This window comes from Phocoena sinus, chromosome 3 (assembly GCF_008692025.1).
Source record: "Phocoena sinus isolate mPhoSin1 chromosome 3, mPhoSin1.pri, whole genome shotgun sequence".
Taxonomy (NCBI): Eukaryota; Metazoa; Chordata; class Mammalia; order Artiodactyla; family Phocoenidae; genus Phocoena; species Phocoena sinus.
In genome coordinates, this window is record NC_045765.1 from 139,066,153 (window position 1) to 139,078,462 (window position 12,310).

Consider the following 12,310-nt stretch of genomic DNA (forward strand, 5'->3'; position numbering starts at 1 on the left):
TCTCTCCATCTGCTGACATCTGTACCATTTTTTACTTAACTGTAATTCTGTGGCCATATTTTCAGGCTCTTTAAGAATCCTGGGATATAATTTTTGTGGGTACAGCCTAGAATTAATTTGGAGAATCTAAGTATCTCTTCTTGGAATTCAGTTCTTCCTTAGCCATATTATTTCTGCCCTTTTCTTCTCCCTGATGGTGAAGTCAGGAGTAACAGGGAATTGAACTGCTGTGCTTTATTCTGTCCTCTCTCTCTAGCGGTCATGATGACCATGTCTGAACTCCCCATCAGCAACAACAACAAAATCACCCCAGAAACCACTCTTTCATCATCTTCAGTATTTGGACAGGACTGATCTCATTACAGTTTTCTACCCTTTGACCTACCTGTTAAAGTTTCACGTGACTTCCATTTGTGCTAGGTCATGTGTGTCTCTCTTTTGTATGAGCTCTTTTTTTTTTAAAATTGAGGTATAGTTGATTTACAACGTTGTGCTGATTTCTGCTGTACAGCAAAGTGACTCAGTTATACACATTTATACATTCTTTTTTTATATTCTTTTTCCATTATGGTTTATCCCAGGGGATTGGATCTAGTTCCGTGTGCTTTACAGTAGGACCTTGTTGTAATAGTTTGCATCTAAATGTAATAGTTTGCATCTGTAGTACTAACCCCAAACTCCCAGTCCATCCCTCTCCCTCTCCCCCTCTCTTGGCAACCAGAAGTCTGTTCTCTATGTCTGTGAGTCTGTTTCTGTTTTGTAGATAGCCCTTTTAAAATATGAGGAAACACATGGCTATCCATGTTGTTATATTCTTTCTGTATATACCATTCTCTCATCGTCAAGATGATCTGTTTTCATACTGTCAGAATGGGGGTTTTGAGAGCCTCACATCCCTCGTGAATCCATCTGTCATTTAGAGTTTCTGACCACTTGATCCTGATCCTTACTTTTTTCTCTCAACTTTTGGAAATCTGCTTTCCTTCAAAGAACAGGATACATTTCTATGTATGCCCGGGATTCAGTTCCTGGTCTATTACAAATTCCAGTTTTACATTATTACTTTCCCTCAGGGTTTCCATCATTTCTACTTTACCAAGCAGTTTATCCTTATTGGTTAGAAGTCCTGAATCATGGTTTTTCTCACTGTTTCATTCTGAAAACTAGAACTTGTCAGAAGGCAATATAGAATTTATCAGCAGAATATGATGAACAGAAGATGTTCAAATAATTGGCATCTCCCATGATATCACCATCTTACATCACTATCTTGTTTCTGAGTTAGTTTTGTCATTTCTGTTAAAGATAAGCCATCTACATCTTTAGTTTGGTGAGCACTCTGATTATATGGCCATTAGCGTGATATTCTTTCTCCTTTTAAAGTCACTTTAAATATATTTTACCACATCTCATCATAGGTCAGTGCCTTCCCAGGCATGTGCATATTTTCTTGACATAGCTTGTTCTTTTGTCAGCTTATTTTCACCGGACATTGGAGAATGTCCATTAGCATGAGATCCAATCTACAAGGTTTCAATGACTATGCAATTGTAGTTACAATCGTTTATAAGGTTGAAAATTCATTAATAGCCACTAATCTTTTTAGTCTTTGTGCTTTTCTATAGAGACATCTAAGACCCTATGTATTTGACCCAGGCCTTTTTAGCTTTCATGCCATTTTCTCCTATATTTTTGTACTAGTCAAATTACCCCTTAGCATGAAGCTTAAGAAGATGTGCACCTTCTTGCTCCTTTGGATATTTTGGGAGGGATGCCCTGCATGCTGACCTCCCCTTTTGCTCCACATTTCCTCTTTCTCTTCCCCATTTTTCTGGGTTAAATTAGTATCCAGAGCACCTCTGCATCTAGCTTGTAACTTTTTCTGTTATTGCTCATTGCTCCCCTCTTCCATTTTTCTAATCTTCCAAGGCTTTTTTTTTTTTTTTTTTGCTAATTTGGGATTACCTAGTGTTATAAGATTCTAGCCATTATTGCTGTTATTGTCTGCTTTGAAAATTTCTGGACAAAAGAAGAATATTCATCCTAAGGCTTTTTGAAGATTAAAATGACTCAGGAAAAATATCTACAGTGTGATTCCTCCCCTTCCTCGCACCACAGGCCTCACTTTGTATTACACAGCGAGGTTTGCAGGTGTGCAGCTTTTTCCACTAACAACCTTCAGGGCTGGGCCCATTTTTTTGGCTATACCGGACTGAGGTTGTCAGTAAAATAAAATAAAAAAATAAGAAGGTTATTGCCTTGCTGCTCCTCTGTTACCTTACCTGAGATATAATGTTCGCCAAGTAAAAACAAAAACACTTGTCACCTGAGGATGAATTCTTATCCTTCTCCAAACTTTAAAGTACAACTTTTCAGAATTATAAAGTAGGAAGGGTGCAGGGTAGAGAAAGCAACCTTTTAAAACAAAGTTCAAGTCAATAATAATTAACATTTCCTAGCCTCTATTTTCCTGCTAATAACCAAAGACAAGTACTAGTTAGAGAAGCCTCAAGTGTCTGGATTTCTGGACGTACCAGATGGTGCTGCATAAGGACTATGCATCGTGCCAGGGAGAAGCCTGGGTTGCTCTTAGCTACCACCTCTCCTACATCTTGACCTTGTCCGAGGACATTTAAACATGCCCAGTGCTTTGCACTGAGGCTTTTTCTTTGTTCTTTATTCTCTATCTTACCCACTTCTGATTTCAGGAGGTACATTTCTGCCATGCTTAGTGAGTGCTCTTGTGAGCTTTTATTTTTACTTCTTCCTTAATGAACTTGTTCTATTCATCTTTTTCTTTTCAGATTTCCTTTGACTCTCATGTTACTGCCTGATCTCACCAGATCCCCCCTCTCCCCCACTACATTGGTTCTTTCTCACTGTTATTTCTCAAGATCACCCAAAACCAGCACAGAAGCCTTCAATTTCTTCAATAGCTAGCATTAAGGTAGTTCTGCCTCTTCAGTTTTTTTTAAAAATTTTATTATTTTTTTTTTTGTAAAATCTTTTCCCAGATTGTCTGAAAACATATGTTTTCTTCTTTTGGTTTGTACTTCAAATATTTTCTTCCTCTGCAATTAACTCTGCTAACCAGCTCTGAGAAAGCTTTGATTTTTGTATAGAAATTTTCAGTACTGTTGATATTGTGTTGACACAAATACTGCCCATGCATTTTTGACAATATGCAAATCATTCATATTAGGATGACAAAGCCTGAAACTGATTATGTTTAACCAGATCCTTGCTTTTCATCAGAGTTGTTTTAGCAGGACACATTCTTCCACTCCATTTGTTGTGAAAGTCATGATGTAATTGCCCTTGGTAAAGAAACTTGGTCTTAATTTGGTGGGTTTTGTCAAAACTTTCTTTGGTGGAACCAGAAGAAAATCGCTATTGGTTACCATCAACAGTTTTGGTTTAAGTGAAAAGGGTTACTTTTTTTTCTTTTCCGATATGTTTCTCGCTCCTGCTGAAGGGTAGATGTAGGGAGACCAATTAGGAAGCTGATGCAATAATTCAAGCAAGAGACAGGAGGGCCTGAACTTTTGAAATAGCATTAGGTATGGAGAATAATTTGCATTATCTTCAAAAATGTAAACAAAAAGTGTTTCCATAACTTATTTCATAATGTTGTAAGTGCTTTTAGAGTTTAGAAATCACAGTTTTTCTTAAGTCTCTATTTTCTTTTTAACATGTGCTTTTGGTACATGGCTAACTAAGCACTTCATCACATCTTCCACTTTTGTATTTCCTAGTTTTGGAAACTATCTACTTAATGTCTATTTCAGCTTTTAAAAAAATTTGTAGGTTTTTTACCTCTTGATTATAGAAGTAAAATTAAACAAAAATAACTTGGCACTGTCACCCAGGGATAAAAATGATTAACATTTCAGTGTTAATTTCCTGTATGTTTTTCTTCTCAGTTTTTTGTAGATATAGAAATAATTGAGCCGAAGAGCATATCTGTAAATATTTATATAGAATCTTGCATTTTTATGAAGCATTATGTTATGAGATGTCATTAAATATTATGAGAGCCATAATACTGATTTATCATGTGGATGCACCATATATATTTTACCATTATTCTATTGTTGATCCTTCAGGTTGTTTCCAACTTATTGTTATTTTAACAAATGCCGTGGCCAATATTTTCATGAATAGTCATTCTTCACATATATCCTCAGGATAAAATTTTAAAGTCAAGAACTTCTTTGAAGGCTTGAATCGAATAAGTGTAAAGATGTGAATGAACCCTAATGGCTGAAATTTCCAACTAGTTGAAGAGGTAGAAGTAGTGCTTAGCTGCTCTGCATTTCCTGTGTCCACCTCCTATTTACCTGGTCACCACCTTGGTTGCATTGGGCTAGAAAAGAATCAATATGCAGGAGGCTTAGTAACCTGATGAATAAGTAAAAAAGTGAAGGCTATGCTCTTGATATATCAGAGCATAGAGAAGTTTGGAGGAGAAGATCTGGAGTACAGTGATGGGGAGTCCCCTTGCCTTCTGACTCATTCTCATATGAGTATAGATGAACATCTCTACCCACTATTTCAACTTGGATGCCCACATGTTTTTTTTTTTTTTTTTTGCGGTATGCGGGCCTCTCACTGTTGTGGCCTCTCCCGTTGCGGAGCACAGGCTCCGGACGCGCAGGCCCAGCGGCCATGGCTCACGGGCCCAGCCGCTCCACGGCATGTGGGATCCTCCCGGACCGGGGCACGAACCCATGTCCCCTGCATCGGCAGGCGGACTCTCAACCACTGCGCCACCAGGGAAGCCCTGCCCACATGTTTATTGACTCTTCTTTGGAGTTTCTGTTTTATTTTTGTTAAGATCCTTCTGTTTATCAGAGAAGACAGCTTTTATCCATTATGTCCTATTCTTCTTCAGCTATTTAGAAGTAGTGCACAATAATGAAAATGACTCGCTAATCCCTGTTATTCTTTCATTGTGGAGGGAATGTGGTGTGGGCATACATGGTAGGATAGCAGAAAGGAAGGGGGTGCTTAACCTCAAAAACTTCTGTAGAGTTCAGTTACTAGTTTAAGGAGACGGTATAATACACCTCTCCTTGTACAAGTCAGTTCATTGCTTTGGGTATGACATCTATTAAGCTGAGCACTCTCAGTCTTCAAGACGATATTTTTCTTGGCACCAGAAAGATAATTTTGTTTTTAATTAAAAAAAATATTTTTAATTAATTAATTTGGCTGCATTGGGTCTTAGTTGCGGCACATGGGCTTCTCTCTAGTTGTGGCATTTGGGTTCCACAGAGCATGGGCTCAATAGTTATGGCACACGGGCTTACTTGCCCCATGGCATGTTGGGATCTTAGTTCCCCGAATAGAGATTGAACCTGCATCCCCTGCATTGAAAAGCAGGTTCTTTTTTTTTTTTTTTTTTTTTTTGCGGTAGGTGGGCCTCTCACTGTTGTGGCCTCTCCCGTTGCGGAGCACAGGCTCCAGACGCGCAGCCCCAGCGGCCATGGCTCACGGGCCCAGCCGCTCCACGGCATGTGGGATCTTCCCGGACCGGGGCACGAACCCATGTCCCCTGCATCGGCAGGCGGACTCTCAACCACTGCGCCACCAGGGAAGCCCTGGAAAGCAGATTCTTAACCACTGGACCACCAGGGAAGTCCCCAGAAATATAATTTTTTGATCTCAATGACGTTGACTGTAGTTTTTCTTGATCCTTGTTATTCTGAGGTTTTTTTTTTATGTTGATGTAAAAAAATGATTTATCTTCTTTAAAAATGAATTCTAAAATAGCAGACTAACTTGGGGCATTCAGTATTGCTATAAAATTCCCTTTTGCTCTGTGAATAATTTCAATTCTGATTTTTAGAATTTCCAGTTATTAGTTAATAATTCCTTTTTCAAATTTCCATATTGAAATTAATGATCAATCTTAAAGTAAAATTATTTCAGCAATTGCAGTTCTATCACGATCCTAGGAAGCTAATTACAGGAATAAATAAAAATGGTTACAAATAGCATTTGTATCTATGTTTAAAAAGCAATTGACCAAGCAGATGTTGTTACAGATTTTTGTCTTTGATATGATAAATTTCCCATTAATTTTGAAAATCTGGGTTTAAGGGATGTGCTTTCAGATTTTACATAGTTGAGCTGCAATTTGTGAAAGTTCAAGCAGCTGTACTGACAAACCATTTGACAAATTTGTAACTGAGGCTGTTTTAAGCAAAGTTTTAGAGCTTTATGTTTTGTATTTTATGTTCAGACACATGTATTTGAATTTCTTCTATTTTTGTGGATCTAGAAGTTTGTATGTTTGCGTGTGTGTTTATTCTTTCTCTCTCTCTGATTTATATGTATATTTGTGCCGTGCATGTGTGTGTGTATGTGTATATGTATACTTACATTGTACATCCAGCCTAAGTTGGTTGTAAGGATGCATATACTTCATCTTTTTTTAATAAAAAATATTCAGTTTAAGCTCTCACTATATAATTAAATTTTTTTTTCTTTTTGCCTAGGTTGAAGAAATTGTGGATATTGGATCATTTGCCCCAGAAGACATTCATATTCCTAAGATTTATGTACATCGCCTTATAAAGGGAGAAAAATATGAGAAAAGAATTGAGGTAATTGACTTAGCTTGTCTGTCAGTATTTATGGATCTGTCAGAGATGTGTCCCTGGGGCTATTCTAGATGATAAGGAATTAGAGCTGAACAGGAAGTCTTGCTCTGAATCTTAATAGGAGCTTCTCATGTGTCTATCTTGAGGGGACATGATTGTCTATGTAATTGTCCAGTTCAACAGTTCCTTGTGTATATCATCAAATTACATGCTTCTCTAGGCTGTGTCTTCTAGGCTTTTGTAACTGTCCTAATTTATGATGCATAGTTTTGGCTGGCTGTCCTAATGGGTAGAGGAGGATATAATCAGGTCTTCGGTGGCTTTACCCCTGCTGGACTCTTAGTGTTTGAGTGTTCAGAACTATCTATCTATCTTGAAGTCTTTGCGCATTATAGAGTCCAGACAGAACATCATTTCCCATGAGTGTTGGGCTCTGGGCAGCTGGTGGGTATGAGATCATGGCAAGGAGTGGGTACCGGGAGCATTGGAGGTACTCTAAGGCTACTGAGAGCATGAAGACCAGCTGGACCAGAATTGATATCAAGATTCAGAAGTGTCTAGGGAGATCGGCAACAGAATAGACGTGCAGTAAGAGATACCGTGGGTTCAGAGATACCCTCTACCCGCGGACATCAAACAGAAAGGCATTCTGCAATCTAAAACTAATGTCAGGGGCCAGGGATCAAAAATGGGACATTTGCAAACAGAAACCAGAGTCTGTATCAGGAGATTTAGTAACGGAAATAGTTTTCTGGCTGGTTTCTGGATATTTCTATGATTCAGTTGTAGCAAAACCAGTCTAGATTCTGCATGTGGAAATAGTCAGTTGGCAGCAGCAATACCTGGTAAACACATTCTCACAGCCCTGCAAACATAAAGTCCCAAGGTCTATTTCCTTTTCTTTATTCTGGCTCCATCCCAGAGCACCTGAGGAGAGTTCAATTGCCGGAGTCTTAGAGTAACAGTAGTGGCACTCAGTGTGACAGTAACAGAGGAATTATTTGCTTCAAGGAGACAGAACAATTATATCTTCCTCTTCAAACATCTGACCTCTTTCACTTACTTTTTATTTAATTAATCTGTTTGTTTTATTTATTTTTTAAATTTACTTATTTGGCTGCACTGGGTCTTAGTTGCAGCATGTGGGATCTAGTTCCCTGACCAGGGATTGCACCCGGGCCCCCAGCACTGGAAGCGCAGAGTCTTAGCCACTGGACCACCAGGGAAGTCTTTTCACTTACATTTTAAAGAATTATTTCTGTCATCAAATTTTATCCATAGTATTCTTTTTAAATTTAAAAATTCTCTACATTATATTGCAGATTTGCCTTATAGTAGTAATGGGAGAGAGTTTTGTATTTCATTAGTGTTAAAATACAAAGTATACCTCAACCATGAATAATTTATTTCTGTTTATTTTAAAGCGTTTATCAATCCGGAAAGAGGAAGATGTAAAAACCACATCTGGTAAACCTGGAGATAATGTAAGGGAACGTATCATCAAGCGGGCAGCTCTTGAATTTGAGGATGGCATGTATGGTATCCTTTATTCCTTGCCCCCTGGGCTGGGCAAAGACGTAGCCCTCACTTTTTACATATTCATCAGGTTACTAGGCCTCCTGCATAGTGATTCCTTTCTAGTCCATTGTAACTTCTAAAGCAATTGATCAATTTTTACAGATGTGGCATATAACCTAAAGGTATCAAGATAAATGAAATTAGAATTATAATCCTTTTGCCTTCTTGAAACAAAATGGTGACTGAAAATTTCCTTAGCTGTTCTCTAATATATGAGGAATTTCAGTATAATTTGGCATATGGCTAAGGGTAATTGGGAGAAGAGATTACCCAAGGTGAGGGTTTCAAATCTCAGAAGTACTGCTTATAACCAGTGCTATTTACTTTCTCTGTGTTCTGACATTTACATACTCATTGAAACGTAAGATCCAACTTCTTAACAACCTCTTGTTTCCCCTGACAAAGATTCTGTGAATGTACCCTTTTATGTCTGATGTTTTGTAAGGGTATTCAATGAATGATTCAAATTCTGCTGTAGATATTGAATACTTTGTCAAAAAAGAGGTAGGTGAAGATGGTTTAATGCAATTAGTGTTTGGATTTTGAATGTGTTTAAATAACAGTGAGTCTATTCACCATTTTGTTGATTTTCAAGACATCCACTGTTGAACTATATAATACAAATAATACGTATAAATTCAAAGATAAATATTTGTTGAATGGTGAATCCAGTAAAGCCATACTTAAAGGCCTGGGACAGGAAGTAGTAGAAACATGACATGTGTCTCCATTCTCTGAGCTTCCCCTAGTCCATAAAAATCTTCTTTCAGACTGATACTGACAGGAGAACGGTTTTTTTACTTTCTTTTTACCTCCACCACTTCATTTTTCTTTATCTTTCAGTTTATACATTGGGTTATGGTGGGAATTCACATAGGGGAAGAGAGCATAATAGTGCTTCCTCTTCCACCGCCAGTATCAGCAAGATACGGAGTCAACCAAGTGAACTGAACAGGTGAAAGCTAGTCTCTGGGTTTTCTTCTTACGTCCAGTCAGTTGGTTTACCATTGATATTTTAACACTGACTCTATGATAACGCTGATTTTTAGATATAATGGATTCTAGGTATCCTTTATTCACTGTCATTGTATTGCCTATGAAAAATATTTGCAAGTCAGTTCATATAAATGGTCCTTTCCATAGCACCTACTCTTCTTCAACCCAAATTACATAGGCTTTTTTCTCCCTGGTATTTGACTTACTAAAAAATACTAAAGAACTGAGAAAATTATAGCATATGATGAAAAAGGGGGGGTATAAAACTTGTAATTTGGGTTGCCCTTACCTGAAAATGCCTGCTTATAATTATAATGGAATTAATACCTCAGTGTGTTCCATGCATCACTGTGAGAAATGAAGTACAAATAAGTCTACACTAGATTGTGATTTGGTAAGAGGTGAACCAAGAAGCTATCATCATAGCTTCATAGACTTACTGTATTCACAAGAGGTGACCTGACACATTGAGTTGTCCTGCTGGCCTTTGTAGTCTATAATATGGCAGCATATACAAACTTTATCTTTTCTGGACTTCATTCACAAAGCACTCACTGTTATTAGAATCTCATCAGAGTGCCATCATTCTTTGCACTAATTCTGTCAAAGTCTGTGGTTTGCAGTGGTAGTGGACAGCAATTCCAGACAGTGTCAGTTTTTGTTTGTTTTTTTTTTTGGCCAAAGTGCACAGCTTACAGGATCTTAGTTCCCCAACCAGGGATCAAACCGAGGCCCACAGCAGTGAAAGTGCCAAGTCCTAACCACTGAACCACCAGGGAATTCCCACAGACAGTGTTAGTATTTCTGATCTGGTCAGCCTGCTTGTATTGAGAGGCAAGGTCGAATCCACACCACTGCATACAAGTCAGAACTTTGATCACCTAAGGAAGAAGATTTAATACCCTCAGTTAGCTCTTCTTGAAGAAAAAATTTTATTGAAGTGTAGTTGATTTACAATGTTGTGTTTAACTTCTGCTGTACAGCAAAGTGACTCAGTTATGCATACATAGATTCTTTTTCATTATTGTTTGTCACAGGATATTGAATATAGTTCCCTGTGCTATATGGTAGGACCTTGTTGTTTATCCATTCTATATATAATAGTTTGCTAATCCCAACCAGTTAGCTCTTTGATGCTGTAACACAGCTTTTGTTTTTATATGGTCTCAAATGTGTTCACTGAAGCTTAAACATCCCCACCATCCTGTTTATGTCTTAAGGAAGGTTCAGTTACCAGTGGATGTTATCACAGTGATCCAAAGGAATCTACAATTTAGGCAGACATTTTGGTGTTGTCATAAAACTTTTTTTAAAATTCAAAAATGGTAGCCCGTTTTAGAATATTTTAATCATCTTTATTTTCAGTTGCAGTTTTGAATAGTGAAAAATGCTTTTAAACAAAGGTCAGGCCATGTTATATCAGACATCAGTCATAATAAATCATAATACAGTCCAAATTTGCTAACTATGTCTTACAATAAAAATGACCTCTTGGCTAGTTTTCTGAAGCCACTGCTTTGATACCTTTATGGGGAAGGCTGTGATTAAGAGATTTTCTTTTTGAAAAAATTACAAAATAATACCTAGAGGGTGGTGGGAGAATGTATTCAGTGATTACATTCAGAGTAAGTACCTTTAAAGAAGGCCTATGTTCAGATTTATTCATGTAGAAGATTTATGACATAATCTATCTTTTATATGCTGGACCTTAACCTCTTTTTTCCCAGCTAATTTGGGCATAGGAATACCGCTTCTGGCCAGCAACTTTATCAGCCCCAGCATCACTGTCCATCTGCAAAGTGAAAATGGAGTCCTGGGTTTGGTAAGATAGAAATTAAAGTTTTATTTATTCAATCTTGATGGAGAATGAGATATTTTATATAGTGAAATCTTCTTATAACTGAGAGTTGTTACCTTAAAGTTCCCAATCTTGTTTTTCTTTCTTTTTATCCTCATAATAAAATAGTTAACTTTTCCCATAAAATGGTGGTACTTGTGAGCACGTCGTGTTGTGTCTTTTGGAGTAGATGGTGGTTTCCTGACTATGAGCTTTCCGACTGCTCCTCCTTTGTCCCTGTATCAGCTTCCATCTCCCCTATTGCATCTGCTTCAGAGATCTCACACCATCATATTTAGGTAGTTACTTTTAACCTTTGTGTGATTGAACAAGATAATGAAGGTCATTAACAATTCTACATTAAATAAAAATCAGTAAGTCTCAGCATGAGAAACTGAAGAGTAACATTTCTACTTTAGGACAGGACATTTTTTGACAGTTGATTGATTCAAGAACTTCTCCTCATGTAATACCCGTTTTGAGGCCACGTTGTTCAAAAGGGTAGAATTTTCCCTTCCTCAAGATTAACCTTCCAGATGGGCTCAATATTCTCATAGAATTTGGCCATTCTCTTTATTCAATATTATAATAAAATTAAGAAATACTTAAGCTTCCTGGGTAACATTTTTTATTTACTTATTAATTATGGCAGAGATTACTTATAGACTGACAATTTATAATATTCCTAATCTTTTATTGTTTTTCAGTAGCTCTTAACTGTTAATGCAGTGCAAATTGTACATATGGAATATGTATATCTAGTATTTAAAATATAAATAATGGTCATGAGAGTGTAGTTGATACTGATTGAGGCAATAATTGTGATCACTTTCAGAAACAAAAATTATGTGAGTCTGGATAAAAGCAGATTCATATTGCAAAGACTTAAATTTTTAAGGTACCTTAAAGATTATCTAGAGTGACCAATTCCCTCATTTTGAAGACAAGGGAAATAAGTCAATATGAATTACCCATGGTCACTGTTTAAAGAAAAATTTACATAGGTCTAAAACATTAGTTGCCATTTCAATTTATTCAAAGAATAAATTTTTGGTCCCTTATTTTGAAAGTATGTTAAAATTTCGCAGCCAATATTTCCTCATTCTTGGCTCTAATTTAGACCTTTTCTTTTCCCTTTTTCCATTTCCTCCCTTTTCGTTTAATAAATGTTATGTTATGAAACTACTCCAAGTAATTAGAGATGGTTTATAAGAATACATAGAAAATTAAAAATCAAAAACTTAGTGAGAATGACCAGGCAAAAAGAAAATAAAGGTATCAAAACTTAGAT

General features: G+C 37.0%; 1 protein-coding gene across 1 annotated transcript in view; it reads left to right on the plus strand.

Moving 5' to 3' along the window:
- The window catches only part of OXCT1 (3-oxoacid CoA-transferase 1), a 142,747-nt gene that overhangs the window by 62,128 nt on the left and 68,309 nt on the right, over positions 1 to 12,310 (plus strand). The window contains exons 8-10 of the mRNA XM_032626760.1: positions 6,504 to 6,611; positions 8,033 to 8,147; positions 10,910 to 11,004. Of these exons, the coding sequence (XP_032482651.1) occupies positions 6,504 to 6,611; positions 8,033 to 8,147; positions 10,910 to 11,004 (318 nt within the window). The remainder of the gene's footprint in view (positions 1 to 6,503; positions 6,612 to 8,032; positions 8,148 to 10,909; positions 11,005 to 12,310) is intronic.